This window comes from Ascaphus truei, chromosome 3 (genome assembly GCF_040206685.1).
Source record: "Ascaphus truei isolate aAscTru1 chromosome 3, aAscTru1.hap1, whole genome shotgun sequence".
In the NCBI taxonomy this organism is placed as follows: domain Eukaryota; kingdom Metazoa; phylum Chordata; class Amphibia; order Anura; family Ascaphidae; genus Ascaphus; species Ascaphus truei.
The window spans coordinates 105,305,150-105,326,196 of record NC_134485.1 but is presented as its reverse complement, the minus strand read 5'-3'; the positions used below and the strand labels follow the sequence as shown (position 1 = coordinate 105,326,196).

Sequence of the window (21,047 nt, the reverse complement as noted above, 5' to 3'; positions counted from 1 at the left end):
AGAGCTATGAAGTGCTGCATAGCAGCCTCAAGGAAAGATGGCCCCCGTTTAGAGGCTATTAAAAACGATATCTAGCAAATTATACATGATGAAAAGATCACAAGCTTACGTAACAACTCCCTTAAACATTTCTCTAGGATGTGAGACCTGTGGATAAAGAAGGAGACAGGCATAGATCTACATAGCAACCAACCTTTTAACAATGTGACCCGGTCCGATATTAACAAGTTTGTTTTAGGACACTCATGTACCAACCATTGGTAAAGTCGAAAAAAGCTGGAATATAGATTTCTCATTGTAAAGTTGTAAAAAAAAGGGGAGTTATTACTAGCTGATCCTACATTAGTCCATGACTAATCTATGTAGTGTCTAATCAAGTGCTGTTTAGATTTTTACATTTCAAACCATGAGTGGTTCTAGGTTAAATCATTTTGTTGTACCATTTTCAGCTTCTTTTTTCCCCCTTTTTTATTCTGTACCCTTGATTAAAATGAAGATCTCAAATAAACATTAAAATAAATAAAAGACACCTAAAAGAACAATGGCAAAATACAGATTACGTTGCTTTCTCACAAAACCCTCCAATTCCTGTGCGTTCCCTTGTCTGTGTGTAGGGAACATGGATCTCAGCATTTATAAATTTTATACTGTAAGCACAGTGATATTTATCTTTTTATTTTTTTTAAGATCACTTCACTTTGGATATTTTTTATCATGCATGAATGCTAGGTCAGTAACCATCCTCCGAGCAGCCCCACACAAGTTAACATATCTGTCTGTGTGTAGGTTTTCTGGCCATGCTGATCTTTAACCCAGGCTTTGCTGCTGTGTAATACAGCAGGCGTAAGCTTAAAGGGGTCAATGTTAAAGTGAATAAGAAGCAAACCGTGACACACTGTGATTATTCATTTGCAAGTCATTACCCAGAATCCCTGGCTGCAGTGGCAGCACTGTACAGTTTATGAATATTGGGCAAGGCAGGTTTGGGGGCCTGTCTGGGATGTGAATGTGCTCTTTTATCACTGTTGAAAAAGGAAAAGCAGCAGGAAAAAAAAGTTACGGTTTAAGCAACTTTGTTACAAATACAGTAATGGCATATTCACCTTTTTGATACGTCAAATGGCCATAAAATGAGACTAATCGTGTGAAAAATGGTCTGAAGTTTCAAAGTAAAAGCAGGCGTACTGCAAATAATAAAAAAGTTATTAGTAACTTTATTTCATATAGCGCTTTTCTCCCAAGGGGACTGAAAGCGCTTCACAATCACAGTATAGTGCGCGGTACGCAGCACATAGGAGTTTTTTATAGCAATAATATTGCATTTTTTACATCCAGTGTACACGATATTTTGCCAGTAAATTGACGCCACACAAAAGAAAGAACTGCAGACAGATTATCGAAATAGGATTTATTATTTGCATAGCAAAATCACCTTATTCTGTTTCATATACGCCATGGAATGGGCTGTCTGAGCAGCAAAAACCTTTCCACATAGCAAATGCCCACACACGGTACAGACTAAAGGATCCGAACAGGCATGTGTTTTATGAAATTAGGATTTACTGCATACATGGGCGTCCGCAGGGGGGGGCAAGGGGGGGCGCTTGCCCCCCCCTGGATCCTGGGCCGCCAACAGCGGGGAACAGAGGGCACTGGCGTGACAGGATTTAGCGCGCTCTTCTGCAAAAAAAAAAAAACCTCCCTTGTTTCCTGATTGGCTGGCGCGTGTTGGCACGCTGCCAGGATTATTTTTTTTTTGTCCCTCGCAACTCTATCTCAGCGGTGCGCAAAACTGGGGGGCGCCAAATTATTTAGGGGGGGGGGCGCAGCCTGTGCGGCGAAACCTGGGGGCAGAGCAGAGCAGGGGCAGAGCAGAGCAATGCCAGGCACAAGATCCGTGCTGTGTTTCCCTGTGCTTGCAGAGGGGGCAGGGCGTCCCTCTGCACACAGACACAAGCCCTCCTCTTCCTGGCCGAGCAAGCAGTACAGGTGTGTGTGTGTGTGTGTGTGTGTGTGTGTGTGTGTGTGTGTGTGTGTGTGTGTGTGTGTGTGTGTGTGTGTGTGTGTGTGTGTGTGTGTGTGTGTGTGTGTGTGTGTGTGTGTGTGTGTGTGTGTGTGTAGTGATGTGTGTGTGTATAGTGATGTGTGTGTGTGTATAGTGATGTGTGTGTGTGTATAGTGATGTGTGTGTGTGTGTGTGTGTGTGTGTGTGTGTGTATAGTGATGTGTGTGTGTGTGTGTGTGTGTGTGTGTGTGTGTGTATAGTGATGTGTGTGTGTGTGTGTATAGTGATGTGTGTGTGTATAGTGATGTGTGTGTGTGTGTGTGTGTGTGTATAGTGATGTGTGTGTGTGTGTGTGTGTGTGTGTGTGTATAGTGATGTGTGTGTGTGTATATATGTATAGTGATGTGTGTGTGTGTGTGTGTGTGTGTGTGTGTGTGTATATATGTATAGTGATGTGTGTGTGTATATATGTATAATGATGTGTGTGTGTGTATATATATGTATAGTGATGTGTGTGTGTGTGTGTGTGTGTGTGTGTGTGTGTGTGTGTGTGTGTGTGTGTGTGTGTGTGTGTGTGTGTGTGTGTGTGTATATATATATATATATATATATATATATATATATATATATATATGTGTGTGTGTGATGTGTGTGTTTTGTGATTGAATGTGTGCTGTGATTGTGTGTGGTGTGGGGGGTGTTGTTTGTGTTGTGATTGATTGTGTGCTTGGCGAGACAAACAAAATTGACATTAAAGCATGCTCAGCAGCAGTCAATGCGCACAACCCCACAGCCACACACAAACACAGAAATAGCCCTGATCCATACCCCTCACTCGTGCTTGCAAAATTATGCAGGACACCCTGTGCTCATGCTTGGAGAGTTGGTGATGTCACCACTCTCGGCGGCAGCGTGGACGGAGCCTAATTTTGCAAGCGCGAGCTGTTGAAACATATTTGTATTTACATTGTATATCGTTTAATAAAGGGGGGGGGGGTTCATGTGATTTTGATTACGTCAGGCAGGGGGGGCCTGAGAAATTAAATGGATGAAAAGGGGGGCTCGGCATAAAAAGTTTGCTCACCCCTGCGAGTCTATCTGACCTTGCATAGCGAGGCCTGCCCTTTCCTGCATGGAGCAAGTCAGGTGACTACTGCTCCATGCCACTCTCGCTTCCCCCTTGTCCTCCTGCTCTGATTCCCCCCCCCTGCTCCGGTCCCCCCTTCCCGTTCCGATTCCCCCCCTACTCCGGGTCCCCCCTTCCCGTTCCGATTCCCCCCCCCTGCTCCGATTCCCCTATGTTGCGAGTGTCTGAGTTTGTGTCTGAGTGTGTGTATGTGTGTGTGAGATCAGGGGGGGAGGGAATGAATGTGAGGAGGACGGATTCAGGGAGTGGGTTTGAGTCAGAGGGGCATAATTGATGGAGGGGGGAGAGTGAGGAGACAGGGGGTGTAATAGAGGAAGTGAGGAAGAGAGGGGTAAGGGGAGAGAGTGAATGAAGAAGAGAGGGGGTAAGAAAGAAATGGGGCTACACCTTGGGACTATCTGCATTAGAGTGGGGTGTGTGGTGTGTGGTGTGTGGGGTGTGTGGGGTGTGTGTGTGTCTGAGTCTGAGTGAGAGAGAGAGAGAGAGAGAGAGAGAGAGTCTGAGTGAGAGAGAGAGAGTCTGAGTGAGCGAGGGATTCTGAAGGGGAGGGAGTCTGAGGGGGGAGTCTGAGAGAGTCTGAGGGGGAGAGAGTCTGAGGGGGAGAGAGTCTGAGGGGGAGAGAGTCTGAGGGGGAGAGAGAGTCTGAGGGGGAGAGAGAGAGTCTGAGGGGGAGAGAGAGAGTCTGAGGGGGAGAGAGAGAGTCTGAGAGGGAGAGAGAGAGTCTGAGAGGGAGAGTGAGAGTCTGAGAGGGAGAGTGAGAGTCTGAGAGGGAGAGTGAGAGTCTGAGAGGGAGAGTGAGAGTCTGAGAGGGAGAGTGAGAGTCGGAGAGGGAGAGTGAGAGTCGGAGAGGGAGAGTCTGAGATGGAGAGGGAGAGTCTGAGAGGGAGAGTCTGAGAGGGAGAGTGAGAGTCTGAGAGGGAGAGTGAGAGTCTGAGAGGGAGAGTCTGAGAGTGAGAGGGAGAGTGAGAGTCTGAGAGGGAGAGGGAGAGTCTGAGAGGGAGAGTCTGAGAGGGAGAGGGAGAGTCTGAGAGGGAGAGGGAGAGTCTGAGAGGGAGAGGGAGAGTCTGAGAGTGAGAGTCTGAGAGGGAGAGTCTGAGAGGGAGAGACTGAGAGGGAGAGTGAGAGTCTGAGAGGGAGAGTGAGAGTCTGAGAGGGAGAGGGAGAGTCTGAGAGGGAGAGGGAGAGTTTGAGAGGGAGAGTCTGAGAGGGAGAGGGAGAGTCTGAGAGGGAGAGTGGGAGAGGGAGAGTCTGAGAGGGAGAGGGAGAGTCTGAGTGGGAGAGGGAGAGTGGGAGAGGGGGAGAGGGAGAGTTTGAGAGGGAGAGTCTGAGAGGGAGAGAGTCTGAGAGGGGGAGAGTCTGAGAGAGGGAGGGTGTGTGTTTGTGTCTGTCTGTCTGTGAATGAATACAGACACCAACCCACAGTCAGTCAGTCACCCACCCAAGTGTCAGTCAGTCACCCAAGTGTCAGTCACACACGAGTCAGTCAGTCAAAGTGTCAGTCACCCACCCCGTCACCCGTCACCCCCCCCACAACCACTCTCTCTCTCTGTCTAGTTAACATTATCCCCCACCCTGAAAACATTTCTGCGGACGCCCATGACTGCATAGTCCCAATATGACAACCCAATCCCAAAAATACAAAAGTGGCATGAAAGCCTCACACAATGCCCACTGTTAAACATGATTCAGACTTAACACAGGGTGTCGGTATTGGAGTTGCAAACACAGTAAAGCAGTCACCCATGAAACACCCACTCTAACACTGCCTTCCTCCATCAAACTGCGTTTAAAGTCATGATATGCATTGCAGCATTGGTGGCCAACTCCAGTCCTCAAGGGCCACCAACAGGTCAGGTTTTTCAGGCTTCAGCACAGGTGGCTCAATCAGTCCCCGCTCCAGAACAGGTGGCTCAATCTTCAACTGACCCTCTGGTTGAGCCACCTGTGCTAGAGCAGGGATACCCTGAAAACCTGACCTGTTGGTGGTCCTTGAAAACTATAGTTGGTCACCTCTGTATTACACAATTTAAAATGTAGCCTGACAGTGTACACTGTAGAACTGTACATATTTTAATCTGTGCCCTGAAGAACTTACAAGACGAGCCGACACTGGGATTCAGACCCAGATTCAGCCACTTCAAAGACAGTGACAGTTGCTCTAAGATACTTCTCCAGCCCTTTTTTTCCCCACTCCCTCAGCTAATAAAATTGCTTTTCCAACTCCCTGCACTTCTAGGCCGGGCAGGGAAACCGCACGTTTTCTGTAAATTCACAGGCAAAGTCATCAAACCCGTTGATATCGGACAGATCTGTCGTCATTTCGGATTTTCGCTTGGACAGGACAAAATCGACTGGAAACTTCTGGAGTACCGTGGGGTCAAAGGTCATCCCTCGGAAAAAAGGTTGGCTCTTGAACTGGTGGAGGTAGCGGAGCCGCTGCCGTGGAGCTCTGCACAGCAGCTAGGGAAGTAAGGACATGCGGGCGTGTTACTGAAATCTAGACTAGACAGGGTGCCCTTCATTATGAAAAACATCCATGTGGGCTGGGAGTAGGAACGAGGTAAGTGCCCAAACTCCCTTCACCCAAGTAAAAGAGCTCAGCATACCTCCTGCTCTATGCTTTTCCAAACAGCAAGTGGTCAATGGGCTTAAAATGACTTTCTACGGCTGCTATTCTCCATCCCAATATCAATACCATTAACAAGCAGCGGCAAACAGAATGGGTTTCCTGGGTATGGCAAGTGTGAGCCAGTCCTGAGACAGAAGCTGGGCCATTAGACAAGCTGCCAATACATCCTCTACTTCCCATAATTGCCCTCAAGCAAGGGTGGCCAACCCCAGTCCTCAAGGGCCAACAACAGGTCAGTTTAAGTAAATCCCTGCTTCAGCACAGGTGGCTCAATCAGTGGCCCAGTCAACGACTGTGCCACCTGTGCTGAAGCTGGGATATCCCTAATACCTAGCCTGTTGGTGGCCCTTGAGGACTGGAGTTGGCTACTGCTGCCAAAATAGGTCCATCAGTGCCAAGGTGTCGACCGCAAAACCAATGTTACCCGGCTGTCTCTTTAGGAGGTGGAATTCCATGCTGGGGTTATAATTCTGTCAGTAGTAATTGCAATATCATATGTGATAGATGAATTTGTAATTGATTTTTTTTATACTGACGTGAATGATAGAAATGTGTAACTCTCTCCATTTTGTTGGTTTTCACAGTGCAGTTTCACATCAGGGTGTTGCAAAAGAAGAGAGAAATGGTAGAGCACAACCGGAATTTATCCAAAAGGGGAATTTAAAAAACAAATGCCTTGATAAAGTGCTCTGTGTAGCATGAAACATGTTGGTAGGGTAATGCCTTGCCCCCCCCCCCCCCCTTTTTTCCATGACTATTAAACCCTTTTATGGATAACGCACTTTCCTCTTTTTAATTCCTCTCTTGGATAAATTCCGGTTGTGCTCTGCCATTTCTCTCTCCTATTGCATTCTATCTTCACGGACGGAGGCACACCTTGAAGGTCTGATGGGAACAACATGGACGCTGGAGCAGACTCGTGAGTGTTTCCTGCTTGCTACATGGTTATATCATTCCACTAAGGGATATTAGGGTATTATTCATTGGGGTGATTATTAGCTCTTGGGTTCCTGGACAACTTGAGTGCCATCTATGCTGGCTTACCAACTAGGATACCACACCCAGTACCCTCCCTACAATCAAGATACATCCCAGACCTCATACAGGATTTATCATCATTATTTCATCATTACCTTGACTGTATACGGTTCTTAGCACCACACATTATATTCCCCTTCACATCAGGGTGTTGCCTTGTTTTTTTAGTTGTAGTGGGAGTGTATCTATCAGCCGTGCTTGATAGACAGCTATAGACACCGTGAGGTTAGCCTTGCTGGGATTGCCGTGATACCAGGGGCAGCTCCCTTCCAGCGGCTATTTAAGGTTTGTGTTTCTGTACATTAGTATTATATGTGCCTTACATTTGAACTACCTCAGCCGTTCCGTAGGTTTAAACTAAAGGCCAGCCTGGCCTGTCTGGATCTCATCATAGAGGTTGTGAGCTGCACTCCTGGACATTATCCTGTTCCCGAAATTGGCATTGTGCGACCAGTGACCTCTGAAAGTAGTGGGAGCTGTGGTCCCTCTGATCGTTAAGAATGAATAATAATGTTATGCTTGCTTAGGCTCTCGAGCATCAATATGGGAAATGATCATACACTGCCTTGATATTGTTCTAAGCTCTAGAACCCTGGTTAAAAGGTCTACTGTCTACCATCACAGGTCAGCAACAAAGGGCATATTCATATTTTGTCTGCCTCTCATTTTTTTACTCTATTCATACTTTTCCCTTACTCTTGAACCTCTTTTTGACGATTACGTTGTTAATATAACATTGTACTTTCGTATTACAAATTAAAATGTGTGCGATGGACTACCTGAAAGTAACATTTGAATTTCAAACTACCAACAAACCAACTCTTGATCCTCTACAGAGCCGATATATATTTTTAAGAAGAATCCACATTGCCATCCTTCATCTTGGGTTTATATTGAACGCATTGTTTTTAGACAATTTGTATTCTTTAAGACGTGCCTGTATGTGAACCAGGAAACTACAAAGTGATGTATTCTCTGAGAACAGCCCTGACCTTTTCTTGCCTGTTACCTCTTTGAGAAGGAGAGAAAGTCCATGGCTCAGGCACACAGGGACATCATATGTTGCTTGATTGACACACTCCAACATGCTCACGTGGTCTTCCTCAGGAGCAACAGGAAACTGTATAAGAAACAGAAAGAGCCATGGTTCATGCGTCAAGAGATGTTTCCTGCGGATTGGAAAATAAGCAACATATACAGCTTGCTTACCTCCCCGGTAGACAATGCAAACAGCAACACACCCAACGACCACCAGTCAGCTGAATGGCTGTAAGGACCTCCAGAAAGGACTTCAGGTGCTGGGAGTGGCAAAGAAAAAAAGGAACACAGCAAAGGGAGAGAGATTTAAAAAAAAGTGTAACACAACTGTGCTAGATCCCAGAAAACCCTGCGATTGTTGGCTTGATCATAGAAAATATCCAAGTTCAGTTACATTCACGTGTCCCTATTTTACCTTTCCTTCATTGTAGGATATTCCAGCAATTTTATATTTTGGAGAAATATTGGGCCAAAATATTTTTGTCCAGTTAGGCCTGTGGGCCTCCAATAATTTTTTTTAAATGTAAGACTTAATATCAAAATGAAAAGATAGGGTGTTAGATGTGTAGCAGGCTTCCCCCTAGCCCCCTTACCACGCGGTAGCCATTACAGGATCGCGCGTGCGCTGTAAAGATAGCGCACGTGGTCCCAATGCTACAGAGGTCCTGAGTGGACTACAATTCCCAGCAGCCTCTGGGGATTGCCCTTTCACCCACATCACGTGCAGCCAGCCAGCAAATAGGGTTTTGCAGCTTCTCCTGTGGAGGAAGGCTACAATGTTGCGGGGACCACGTTTGTCAGTTGGAGCTGGGAGCAGGAAGGGGGAGGAAGTGTGTAAGGAGCAAGGCTCTTACACTAGGCCAGGTTACACCCAGGTCCCAGGTAGGTCCCACTCCCCACTAGGTTAGTGGGTAAGTTCTTAGGGAAGGCCCTTTAGATAGGGACCCTGCCCTTAGGTGTGTGGAAGTCTAGTCAGTGACACAGCTGCAGTGCTGTGTGCTCTGACTAGGAAATACAGTGTGGCTTTGAAGTGCAGCCACAGCAGTTATCTGGCTGTATTAGTGAGAGGCCCCTCATAGGAAGAAAGGGGTTGTTTTCTAGTTGTTCAGTGTGTGTGCAGTCTTGTCAGTGTCACGGCTGTCATTGCTATGAGTGCTGACAAGAAGGCACAGTGTGTGTGCAGTGTAGCTGCAGGTACCAGGTTGTGTGCAGTGTAGCTGCAGGTACCAGGTTGGTTGCAGTGCGTTTGCTGCAGGTTCGGTGTGAGTGCAGTGGGTTGCTGCAGGTACAGTTAGTGCAGTGGGTTGCTGCAGGTATTAGGGAGAAGTTAGTGAGAGGGGATCCGGGAGGTGAAGGGAGAGGTAGAGTGGGTGCAGGGGGTCAGTGACCCACCTGCATAGGGCAGGCTGCCCCGTAGGCCCCTAGGAGTGTTCCCTGAAGTCACCACAGGTTGCTGTGCTGCAGGGACGCCCATAGTGGTAGCAAGCATCACCCGTCACTGTGTAGACAGCTAGGGACCAAGGGACAAGCGTGCGAAGCAGGTTTTGCTGGCGAGTCGTCTGGGACCAGACGGCTGGACATTGAGACCCAGGAGGCAGACCGCCGATTCATCTGATCCTTTGTGAAGAGGTACCGGTCACCACTGTGACCGGAAGGTACTATAACAACAAGTGCACCAACACCGGTCAACAGGCGCTGATCCCGCCTTAGGCTAAACTCTTTAGGAACACTGAGCGAGTGGCTACAGAACTGAGCCTATACTAATAGTATCATACATGGACACGGTGTGTGGGGCACGCGGTGACGGGACGGAGACGTTACTCCTGATGAGAGTGGCCGAGCCACTAAGGTTATATGAGCATTAGAGTATAAGTGTGTAAGATATATGTTATGTTCAGTAAAGCCCTTTGCTTTTTCACATCCAGTGTATGTGTTCATTCGTATGTGTCCTGCGAGGAACAACTCCCGCTCTGCTGGGAGCCATCGCAGGTGGAGGCGCTGCACCATATAGTAGTAGTAAGAGTAATTCACCCCAGGTTCCCCGTGGCGGAAGCTCAGCCCTCCTGGTTGCCAAACAGGTACAGCACCACGCTGATAAGTAGTCAGATACACCTACCCACCCCAATATCACTTAGGGGGGGGGGGGGGAAAGAGGGCTACAGATGGATGAGTGTTCACTTTAAGGCAAATGCAGTGAATGTTGCTTAGGGATACTTGCATTTGTAACCGGTCAAACTTCACAGTAATATGCTTCTTGCAAATACAGCAGCTTCCTATTGAACACACAACATATATCCCTTAGCAGCAAGTTCCCTTACCCATGTATTGGAGGGTGCCACAAATTGTATAAGCGCGTTCCCCAAAAGGAAGCTGGCGTGAAAGGCCAAAGTCGGTCAGTTTCAAATGCCCTTGGGAGGGAAACAGGTAGAAAACATTGCAAATGCCTTCCATAGACATCTTACACTGAGACGCAACATGTATCCAGCTGCTACTGATGGAGCGGCCATTATTCGAACACATCACGGCGCCGATTTTGAGTTCTCTGCTGTTCCCCACGCAGCATGAACGCAGCCAATCGCCCCAGGCACCCGCGCTTATCGCGGATGTTTCGTTTGAATTTCATGGATTCTGTTTCTTCGGTTGCAATAAAATGGATGAATTGTAATGTGTACAGTACTGTGCTACTGTGTCAGTTTCATGTTTTTAAAAGCCAGAACACTAAAATTCGTTTTTCTGCTCTCGCCGCGCTCACATCTTAGCGCGGGAAGGCTGGAATTCATCCCGCGGTTTCAAATCGGGATTCCAATGTACGTGACGCGTGAAGTGTTCGAATAAAGGCCGCTGCATCAGTATCTATGTATGGAAGTCATGATATTGTGTTTACCTCTTTCATCCAGAAGTACATTTTCCATCTGAAATGATAGCATGTTGGAGTTACAAGAGGAGTCAAGACTGTTCATGGTCCCAAGGCTCAACAAAGTATCCGGCCGCTCCTCCTTCTCTTACCGTGCACCCCAAAACTGGAACAACCTACCAGAGACTCTTACATCCACCACCAGTTTAAGTTCTTTCAAATCTAAGGCTGTCACACATTTTAATCTGGTCTGTAACTGTTTCATACTCCCATAACATAAATTATCTTTAACTGTGCATGCAATGTCTTGTATATAATGTATACCTTGTTCATTTATGTAACTGTATTTGTAAACATGTATTATTTGTCTTAACTCTGTGACCAGGACATACTTGAAAACGAGAGGTAACTCTCAATGTATTACTTCCTGGTAAAATATTTTATAAATAAATAAAATAAATAATAAATAACCTTTCACTGCAGACATGGGGTGGCCAACTCCAGTCCTCAAGACCCCCCAAGTCCCCAACAGGCCATGTTTTCAGGATATCCCTGCTTCAGCACAAGTGGCTCAATTAGTGGTGAAGCAGGGAGTTTCTGTGGTGAAGCTCTACCTGTGCTGAAGCAGGGATAGCCTGAAAACATGACCTGTTGGAAGGTCTTGAGGATAGCAGTTGGCCACCCCTGCTACAAACAGACAAACTCATGTTGTGTCCTTATAGATCCTCCTACCTTCACATCGCGATGTATGATACCCACATCATGGAGGTATACTGTGGAGATAAAGGGTAACTTAAGTTAGCAACATCCCATATTAGGGGGGAGTCCATAATGTATGCAAAGACTGGTAACGGAGACATTATACACTGTGCATTTTCACAATAGCTTTAAGTCCCACTGATTTCAATGAATGTTTTTCTTTTGAAACACAGTGGGATTTTGTGCCACACATTTGCTTTAGTGCATATGCCCTTGTGTGTTTGATAAAAGGGTGGGGATCGTGAGATAGGGTTATATGTATTTCGGGTGGAGAGGAACATTATGCTGCAGACACTCATCACAAAACTTCCTTAACTCACCTAACACTGATACCAGCTCTGCTGCAAATAGGCGTACTGTGTCTTCCTCAATAAACTTAGAAGACGACCATAATGTATAGAGATCCCCAAAACTGCAGTAGGAGCACACTACAGTAGGCAGTAAAAGGGAATAACATTATTGTAAACCAAATATAAAACAGGGTCCTCAATATTACCAATAAAACAGCGTAAGTGGTAAGTGCATTGCGACTTGGTTGATTGACCATGTGGTACATTGAAAAACATCCATCTGTGCCTAGAAAGCAAATATGCATCTATCTACATAACATAAAAACATACAGTATACATAGTGTGACATAGTCCAAAGATGTTATGCAGCTTTCTGCCCCGTTTTAGGTCAGAAAGTGCAGGAATTGTGCAAAATGACCCATTCCACAGCTTCACATTAACTCAGGCTGGTGGATGGAAAATCCAGACCACAGATTACAATGTTCTAGTTAGTGGATTACTATTTCTCCCTCACCTGCTCTCCTAATCACTAGCACAGGTATTTAGAGCAGAGAGGTTTGCATTTCAGTCTCTCTTCTTAGAGCCTGGAGACTGGGGGTTTCGCTGCTCCCCTGCATCCAGTTCGGGGTGGACAGCCCCTTCAAGTATCACAGTACCAGAGGATTTGCCTGGACACTTGGGACCGAGTTCCCACCACGAACAGATAAGACAAACAAATGTTTATGGCTGTATCTAAAAGACTATGCTTTATCTAGTGACCCTAAATGAGAGGGCATTGTTCTTAAGCTGGGGAACCAGGTTAGTTGGCCCAGCAGCAGTTAGAGAGGCTGATTCTGCTGTGTAGTTAGATCCCTGATTGGGATAGGATTTTGTTTATATTATTTGGTTTTTGGTTCTTGAAATAACAGTGTGGGAAATACTATAACACTGATATGAGTAAACCGCTGAATGTTAATATCTGAGTGCCTCTTGCCTACACCTGTTAAAGCTGCAGTCCCTTACTGGGATGAAAATAAAGCAGGCAGAAGCCTGAGTTAAGCAACGTAATACTTTGCATGTTCCTGTTTTTTATATAATTAACCCTAGAAGACTGTGTCGGGAAGAACCCAGAAAGACGTCAGCGCTACAAAAGAGGGGCGTTTGTCACAATAGCTATATAACACAAAAGGATTGGGAAGACACTCCTAATAAAAACATTTATATGAAATCTGAGCACACCTGATGTTGTATACCGAAGACCTTACATGTCCGTCCAAGCCCCCCCCCCCCCTCGCCCCTCCCCCCCCCAGAACAATGCAGCCTGTGTGTTACTGGTGAGGAAGGGGTTAATAAAAAAAGGCGGAGAAGGAACCAATGACCAGCTGTCCCTGAGCGACCAAGAATCAGCATTATTAGCAATATTCAGAGTCTGTTCCACCAGCTGAAGTGCAAGTATAGATGAATCAAGAAAAAAACAAAATGGACAAGGACACTGACCAGCAAGTCATCTAAGGAAGAGAAAGGTGGGCGGAGATGGTAGATGTGTATGTTTGAAAAGAGACACTGTTAGAAAGAGATCTCCAAATAGCAGACAAGCTATTGTAGCCCTGTGTGATTTGGGCTATAGGTCTGCCCTTCTCCTGGCAGTAATACCTGCGTAAGGGCAGGTTTGCCAGAAGCAATCATGGGTTTTCCCCACTTCATGCAGTGCAGTGAGTCAGTGAAGGCAGTGTCATCAGGCTCTGTGTCCAATTAGGAGACATAGGGGTGGTGCCTGCTGGAGTTACTTACTGCATAGCACTTCCTATTTAGTTAGTCGGTCCCTAACATGAGAGGGGCAAGGTAACCCAGACCAAGCTGCCAGGGCTCTGGCAAGCTTGAGGCCTGGGAGGCAAGAGAAAAATGCACCCGCTCTACCTAATGTGACCAGGTGGTCATAGAAAAAGGCCGGTGCAATAGGGCAAAGGAGATATATATCAAACACAGAGAAGGACACTGTAGGAAGTAAAGACACTAACATACAGATAAGGCCCTATATATAATGCACTCAAGGTCTGTGGGAGAGAGTGCCCTACTGAGTGAATATTGCAGTACAAAAGAGATAGTCTGGACCAAATAGTAAGGGCGTCACGTACCGCGACTTTCACAACGGATGCCAGAAGTTACTAGCAGACTTGATCGGAACACCGACGGAGCCTCCTAAGCTGTGCACTCACCACACAGGATCGTGTTCCCACAGGGGAAGCACAGATAAGTCGGTTGAGGGTCCTCTCTCCCTCTTTTCTCTCCTCTTCCCACCCCTCTCCCCTCCCCCCCGTGTGTTGTAGGGGTATGTTATCGAGGGTCAGCTTTTGGGAGTACACGATCCTGCTGCACTGTTATATCCTCGCAGGGTCAGCATATATTGGTGTGTAGGGACCTCTTATTTCACTTCCGTCCCTGTGCGTAGTTACTGCCGCTCAGGGTTAGTATATGCGGGGCTCTCCACTGCCAATTTAGCAAATTCAGCTACTCCACTTACGTGTTTGTCCACTTATCACTGTGGCAAATACTGCAAGTGTGCACCTGTGTGTCTTCAATCAGTGTGTGGGCTTACATTCACCTCACACCATTATTTACCACACTACATTGTTGCCCTCAATTGTTCATTACTTCTACAGTATTACATAATTTTGAGAGGCATTAAATGCTAGTTGATATCTATTGACCAACACACCAGTGTTTTTGTGAGTGCTAAGATTTATAGGCTATCCAGTGACGTCATGACCTATCAGAAGCATCCCTTTTAGCCACGTTACACTAGGCATTGGGCACCTGTGCTTCTGGTTTTTCATTGTGCTGATTTTTTTAGTCTTACTTGGACTCCTTACTTGCACGGTTATCATTGTGCAGGTGTTACATATTTAGTATATCTTGCTATTTATAGACCCCCTACGGGGCATCAGCACGGAATACTTTCAATTTCAGTTCTTACACTCACTACATTAGACTGGTTTCATTATATTTTAGTAGTTTATTCCTAATAAAAATATATTTTAATAAATAATAATTCACCTTACTATTTGGTCCAGACTATCTCTTTTGTACTGCTACTATTCACTCAGTAGGGTACTCTCTCCCACAGACCTTGAGTGCATTATATATAGGGCCTTATCTGTATGTTAGTGTCTTTACTTCATACAGTGTCCTTCTCTAAGCTTGAGGCCTCCCTACGGGGAGTGAGGGTATACCACATACCTCCTATCCTACCAGAGGATAGGGGAAGAGCAGAGAGGAGGAGAGACCAAATAAAGAGACACTGCATTTTATCTATACCTCCTGCCTGAGAGTGGAGTATATTGGGAGGAGGGGAGCATCATTCTTTTGCAGATATTTCACCCCATACAGCTGGGGGCTGCACGAGATGGAGGCGCTGCACCAGTAAGTGAGATTGAGGCACAACCCCAGAAGCCTGTCCTGTCCATCCCTTATACCATCATGCGGGAAACTCAGGGCCCCATGTTGCAGGCAAGTATGCACCACCCAAAGTCATGTAGCAAGAGCAGTATATTCCCAAGGAGATCCGATGTGAGATTGGGGGGGGGGGTGGAGAATAAGGGTTACACTATGAACACCAAGCTGCTGTAACACTGCTGATTCCTGTAACCCAAGTAAAAAAGAAACAAAGCTACAAAAAAAAAGATGATCAGAATTGGTACACATAGCATGCAAATAATAACCCAACTGACCTAATTAGCTGCAGGTTCAACATCTTCAACCAACCAATATAAGGACAAAGAATAACACCCAGTTCTGAATATTCTATACTTAAAAGAAAATACTAAAGACAGTACATAGAATTTAGGGACAAACCAAGTCCTGTTATACAAGTATTTATACAAGTATGTACATAACTGATGTTATGGCAACGGGCGTCACGTGATACTGTTACGTCACGTGGCGTTCCTGTTGGCATGGCAACGCAGCGCCATTTGACGCCGCACATACATTTTGCCAGTAGATACAGGGGGAGATGCCGGGAGACGTTGCCTTTGCCACCGTCGCCCGCCCAGGGTTGCCATCACCCGATGTTTACTAGGTAAGCCCGGAGATACATGGCCAAAACCCATAGTCTCCAGGTGAAACCCGGAGTTGTTTCAAACCTGGTGTCTAGACATACAGTATACAGTATCTATGGACACAGTCACATGGGTACACACCAGTACTAGCACAGACAAAAGCAAAGGTTTGCACTATGTATGGCTTTCCGCAGGACTGGGAATGACTCACTGATAAAGAGATGCCGCTGTCCCTGCCAGCTCTCCCCTATGCATTGAATAAAAGGGTGATTCACTTGCCGCTGAAAGGGAAAAAAACAATCCTGGTCAGTCTTAATGTGGTTTATCTGTATAGGCTGTTAACACATTCTATCCTGGAAGCAGTGGCAGATTTGCCATTAGGCCCGGGGCCTAGGGAGGCAGAATTTTGGGGCAGCAGATTTTCCCTACATCTTCCTGACGTCACAGTCCTCTGACTCGCCGCCTCCCCCGAGCCTGGATTGGAGGAGACGTCTGAATGGGCGGGGACTACAAGCAACTGCACAGCGCGGGAACAATGTTTCAATTCTCTCGGAACACGCTGTGCAGTTGCGTGTGTGAGGAGAGGGCAGAGAGATTCTGTTTGGGGGGGGAGAAAGATTAGGTTTGGGGGGGGGGAGATAGATTCTGTTTGGAGTGGGATGACAGATTCCATTTGGAGGTGGGGTTGGGGGGACCAACAGCGTACAAAATACCAAAATTGAGATCCTAAAAACATTAACTAAACCTTAAAGTGATAAAAAAATAATTATATCCCCACAACCGGCTTGGCAAAAAAGGTGAGCGCAAAAAAGGGGAGAAAATAGCTGCCTACACTGCATTAATACCCCACCTGCTGCTAACATATATGTTGGGGAAAGGTTTGGTGGGGGGGAGGGAAGATTCCATTTTTGGGGGAGGGGGCAGATCCTGTTTTGTGTGTGTGGGGGAGGGGGTGGAAAGATTCTGTTTTGTGGGTGGGGGGATTCCATTTTGGGGGCAGATTCTGTTCTGTGGTGGGGGGGAGGTGCAGATTCCAGCTTGGAGAGGAGAAATCCATTTTGTATGGGGGGGGGGGTCTGTTTGGTGTGTGTGTGGGAGGGTGCCATTTTGTGTCTGCTGGGGTGGGTGGTGTGCCATTTTGTGTGCTGGGAAAGGAGTGCCATTTTGTGTGTGCTAGAGGGGGGGTTTGTGTTGGAGGGGTATTTTGTGTGTTGGAGATGGGGGTATTGTGCATTGAGGAGGGGTGCAGTATGTGTATTGGTGGGATTGCGGTATTATGTGTATTGAGGAGAGGACGGTATTATGTGTATTGGGGGATTGTGGTATTATGTTTATTGAGGAGAGGGCGGTATTTTGTGTATTGGGGAGAGGGCGGTATTATGTGTATTAAGGAGAGGTCGGTATTTTGTGCATTGGGGAGAGGGTGGTATTATGTGTATTGAGGAGAGGGCGGTATTATGTGTTTTGAGGAGAGGGCGGTATTATGTGTTTTGAGGAGAGGGCGGTATTTTGTGCATTGGGGAGAGAGCGGTATTATGTGTATTGAAGGCGAGAAGGAGAAGGCGAGACGCAAAATTGTAAATCCGCCACTGGCTCGAAGAGTTTGCAATTTCATACTGTACAATGTGTGCCAATCCAGACCACAGTGAAAAAGAATTCCCTTGGATCCACAGAACTTAAAAACCTTACCTGTATGCTGACCTCCTCTTTGCATTGTTTCAGTGTGTTACGTCGCAGCACCTCTCCCTTGGGTAACACCTGGAAGAAAGACACTCAACACTCAACCTTCAACTAGGTGGTGTCGGAAACGACAACTTTTACAGAATTTTTTTTTTCTCACCTTCAATGCAAACACTTTCTGCTGTGTGCAGTGTAAAACCTTCAGCACCGGGCCGAGGGATCCTTTAGCAACGCACCCTAATACCTACAGCAGGAAAATCGGCACAGAAATGAGATGGCATGAGATGCCAACGTTTTGTGCAACAATGGTTGTGCGAGGCTGCGCTGAATGGGAAGAGAACACTATAAGAAATCAGCTCAACTTCTAGTGGAATCCGAGTAAGAACTGCATTGTGTTTTGATTAGGAGACAGGACTACTGATTCAGTATGGAGATGCCTTCTGGTTAGGGCATTGGCTGCTGAAATGGAAAAGTGCCCGGTTCCAACATTGTGAAAGTCCCATTATCTCCCCATACTTCGTGCGCTGAAACTAAAGGGTCAGCTATTTTGTAGAAGGCTTCACAGTTCCCATTTTTTGTACCGTGATACAAACAATAATATGGCAATATAAACATCCAATGTTATGTTATTTCCAATAGTGAGCTGTCAGGAAGGACTTATTCTTGGCTCCCAAATATGTGCCTACAGTATCTATGCCTTGCTAGCTTCTCTGATCTGTCTGTATCTCTGGTCACTGTGAGAGAAGCTGGTCTAGGATGAAGGATCTGAAGGAAATGACCTGACATTAGGACCTTATTTACTAAGCAGTCTTCTGATATGACACCTTTCGGAAATGAAAAGACAATTTACAGCCTATTCATGGGTAGGGTTGCCAGGTGTTCAGTATTGAACTGGACTGTCCTGTATTTGGATACTCCGTCCAGTAAAAAATGAGAGGTACTGTGATACTGGACATGTATGTGTCCGGTATTTTCCTCCCTGGACATGGTGACCTGGCGCACCTTCCACCATTGAGTCCAGTATTTTCAGAGAAGCCACCTGGCAACCCTATCAATGGGCGGCAAGGGATCTTCCAGGACTGGAAGGCATCTTATGGCAGAAGACTGCTTAGTAAATAAGGGCCTTAATACTTTGTGAGTTCTAAATGAGGAAATGCAAAAAGACCTTTAACTCCGGCTGTCCTACAAGGGGCCAAACTGGGAACTCCGGCAGGAACAGGGAGATGTAATGAGGTAGGGGCCACTCTGTTCCGCTTTTCTCCCCATGAGAACTGTGGGGCTGTGTTGCCTTCAACTTCTCCGTTATTGCCCGGCCAGTGACCCACAGCCTCTCGAGTCCGGAGGCAGCCAAACTGCTCCCGGTCAGCAGCCCTTTCCAGGGGGGGACCCACGGACTGGGAGACAAAAAGGAACCACCCTGCAAAGCAAAGAGCAAGCAACTCGGAGATCTGATTATACTGGTCTACTAGGGCAGTGTTTCTCTCTTCTCCAGGCCTCGAGCCCCACCAACAGCTCGGGGTTTAAGAATGTCCCTGCTTTAGAACAAGTGGATCAAGCAAAATTATTGAGCCACCTGTTCTTAAGCAGGGATTTCCTTAAAACCTTTGATGACTGGAGTTGAGAACCACTGTACTAGGGCACACATGTTCCCTCCACCCCCCTTTGCGCTCTTTAGGGTTCAGTTGAGCATTGTTAACACTAAATCTCTTCAGTACCAGCATAAAAGGGGCATCTGAAATTGAACCAACTATACCGTCAAAAATTGTTTGGGGTATGTAACAAGCACCAGCAATTCCTGAGCAAAACATGTTGTACCAAATGGGATTTTTTTTTATTTTGAAACCTATGGTGCAGAGTTTTTGCCCCATATTTGGTTTAATGAATATGCCATTGTGTTTGCCAGAAGAGATTTAAAAACTTTGTCTGCGCCCCCCTGCCTGCTCTCCCCCCCCCTCTTACCTTTTCTCCAGCGTTTCCTGACATCACGACGCCATGTGATGTGTTGCCATGGTGTCGCCAGAAGCTGCCTGAGGTCAGGGAACTTACAGAGGCCTTGCACACTCCACCAGCATTTAATTTAAATGTTGTGGGGAAGAGCGTGGGGCGCCTGTAAGCGCCCCCTCCCCAATTCAAGAACATTTTGCACCCTCCCAAGTTTGCACATCCCTGCGTTAGGATTAGTCTTACGGGTGTGGTAGAGCAGAGTTGTACAAAGTATGATTTCCCAATTGTGTGTCAGGTTTTCCGTAAAGGATTTCAGTGTGGAAAACAGGGTTTGTATCCCTGACACTTTGACAACAAGGGAATATGCAATGTGTGAGTACATGGGTGAGGGATTTGCTTATAGAGGTTGTGAAATAAAATATATTCCCCTAAAAAATACAAAAAAATCTACAAAATATGTTAACCCCTTACCCGAAAGAACATTAAATGTTTGTTAAAGAAAGATCATGTTTTTAGGGAACACATGGTAAATCTTTCATGGGGGGGGGTAGGGCTTGGTCATAATTCTGCTTAGAGTATATCCCTTTGCCAGGGAAGTGTCACTCATTTAGAATGCGCAGCATGCATTGGAAGATAGTCTCACTCATTTCTCTCGCATCATTGTTCTCAGATGCTTGAATATATGCCAAGCACCTTCCCTCCCCACCTTTACGACAAACCTTAAAACTCACCTTTTAAATGAAGCACTCATGGTTAGTGTCCCACACCCAGTCACTCCTACCAATGACTGCCATCTACTGCACTTATTCCCTCACCTGCTGTCTCTGGAAATTTTCCATCCTACCACGTAGATTGTAAGCTCTCCAGGGCAGGGATTTCCTTTCCTATTGTCTGATCTTATTTGTTACACTAGAATACAATAATTCCCTCTACTGTATTGTCTCTCTTGTAAAGTGCCAAGTACAGCTGTGTGCTATATAAATAAAGATATACATACATACATACACTAGCAAAAAATCTATTTTTCCATTAGAACAATATGTCAGCCTGAACCTCACTATTTTTGGGCACATCTGTCTCCCTACCTTGGCATCACTGCTTGCTGCTCCCATGTCCTGCACTTTAGTCAGTCTACATCCATCGTCGCTCTTCTCTCCCCCCTCCCCCCCTTTCGGTGACCGTTTCTGATCTCTGGAGGGTCACATGCCCTGTTAATCCGCTTTAGTTTGACAAACAACTTTAATCCGCTCTTAAGTACTGCTCATTACTTATGCATCTCTATCCAGAGCTGCATTATTCATGAAAGCACAAGTATATAAGCATCCCACTTCTTGGTGTCCCATTGTGCGAGACCTGCAACTGCTGCCCCTGACGTTACCTGGCAAGAGGACCGGTGAGAGAGTTTGGGAACCCACTAGGATTTTCACATATTTCAAACCTAAAATGTTATTAGATCTTAATCCAAGTCCTAATAATAGACAAATATAACCTGATCAAACAAATGACACAGAACCACGATACTTTTCCAACATTTATTTATTCACAAATGATTCAACATCCGTGTGTGAAAAAGTATGCAAACCTTTAGATTCAGGACCCCTTGAGCAGCAATGACTTCAACTAAGC

At 46.1% G+C, this 21,047-nt stretch overlaps 1 protein-coding gene across 1 annotated transcript; it reads right to left on the bottom strand.

Moving 5' to 3' along the window:
* Positions 1-4,694: 4,694 nt before the first annotated feature.
* On the bottom strand, positions 4,695-20,632 carry RSKR (ribosomal protein S6 kinase related). Its single transcript, XM_075589262.1, has 12 exons — positions 20,507-20,632; positions 18,643-18,894; positions 17,638-17,721; positions 17,487-17,555; positions 16,009-16,078; positions 11,791-11,898; positions 11,444-11,484; positions 10,742-10,769; positions 10,176-10,265; positions 8,029-8,117; positions 7,829-7,939; positions 4,695-5,612 (listed from the first exon to the last, which is right to left on the bottom strand). Exons 1-12 carry the CDS (start codon positions 20,531-20,533, stop codon positions 5,385-5,387), a joined length of 1,197 nt encoding a protein of 398 aa, XP_075445377.1. The 5' UTR covers positions 20,534-20,632; the 3' UTR covers positions 4,695-5,384.
* Between the last annotated feature and the right edge of the window lie 415 nt (positions 20,633-21,047).

Excerpts from the sequence above, each read along its gene's own strand:
- RSKR (XM_075589262.1), bottom strand. The coding sequence starts at position 20,533 with ATGGGAGCAGCAAGCAGTGATGCCAAG. Across the intron at positions 17,722-18,642 it reads TAGGACAGCCGGAGTTAAAG|GTATTAGGGTGCGTTGCTAA; the intron begins GTCTTTTTGCAT and ends TTCCTGCTGTAG. Across the intron at positions 11,899-16,008 it reads ACAGCGGCATCTCTTTATCA|TGTGCTCCTACTGCAGTTTT; the intron begins GTGAGTCATTCC and ends TGCCTACTGTAG.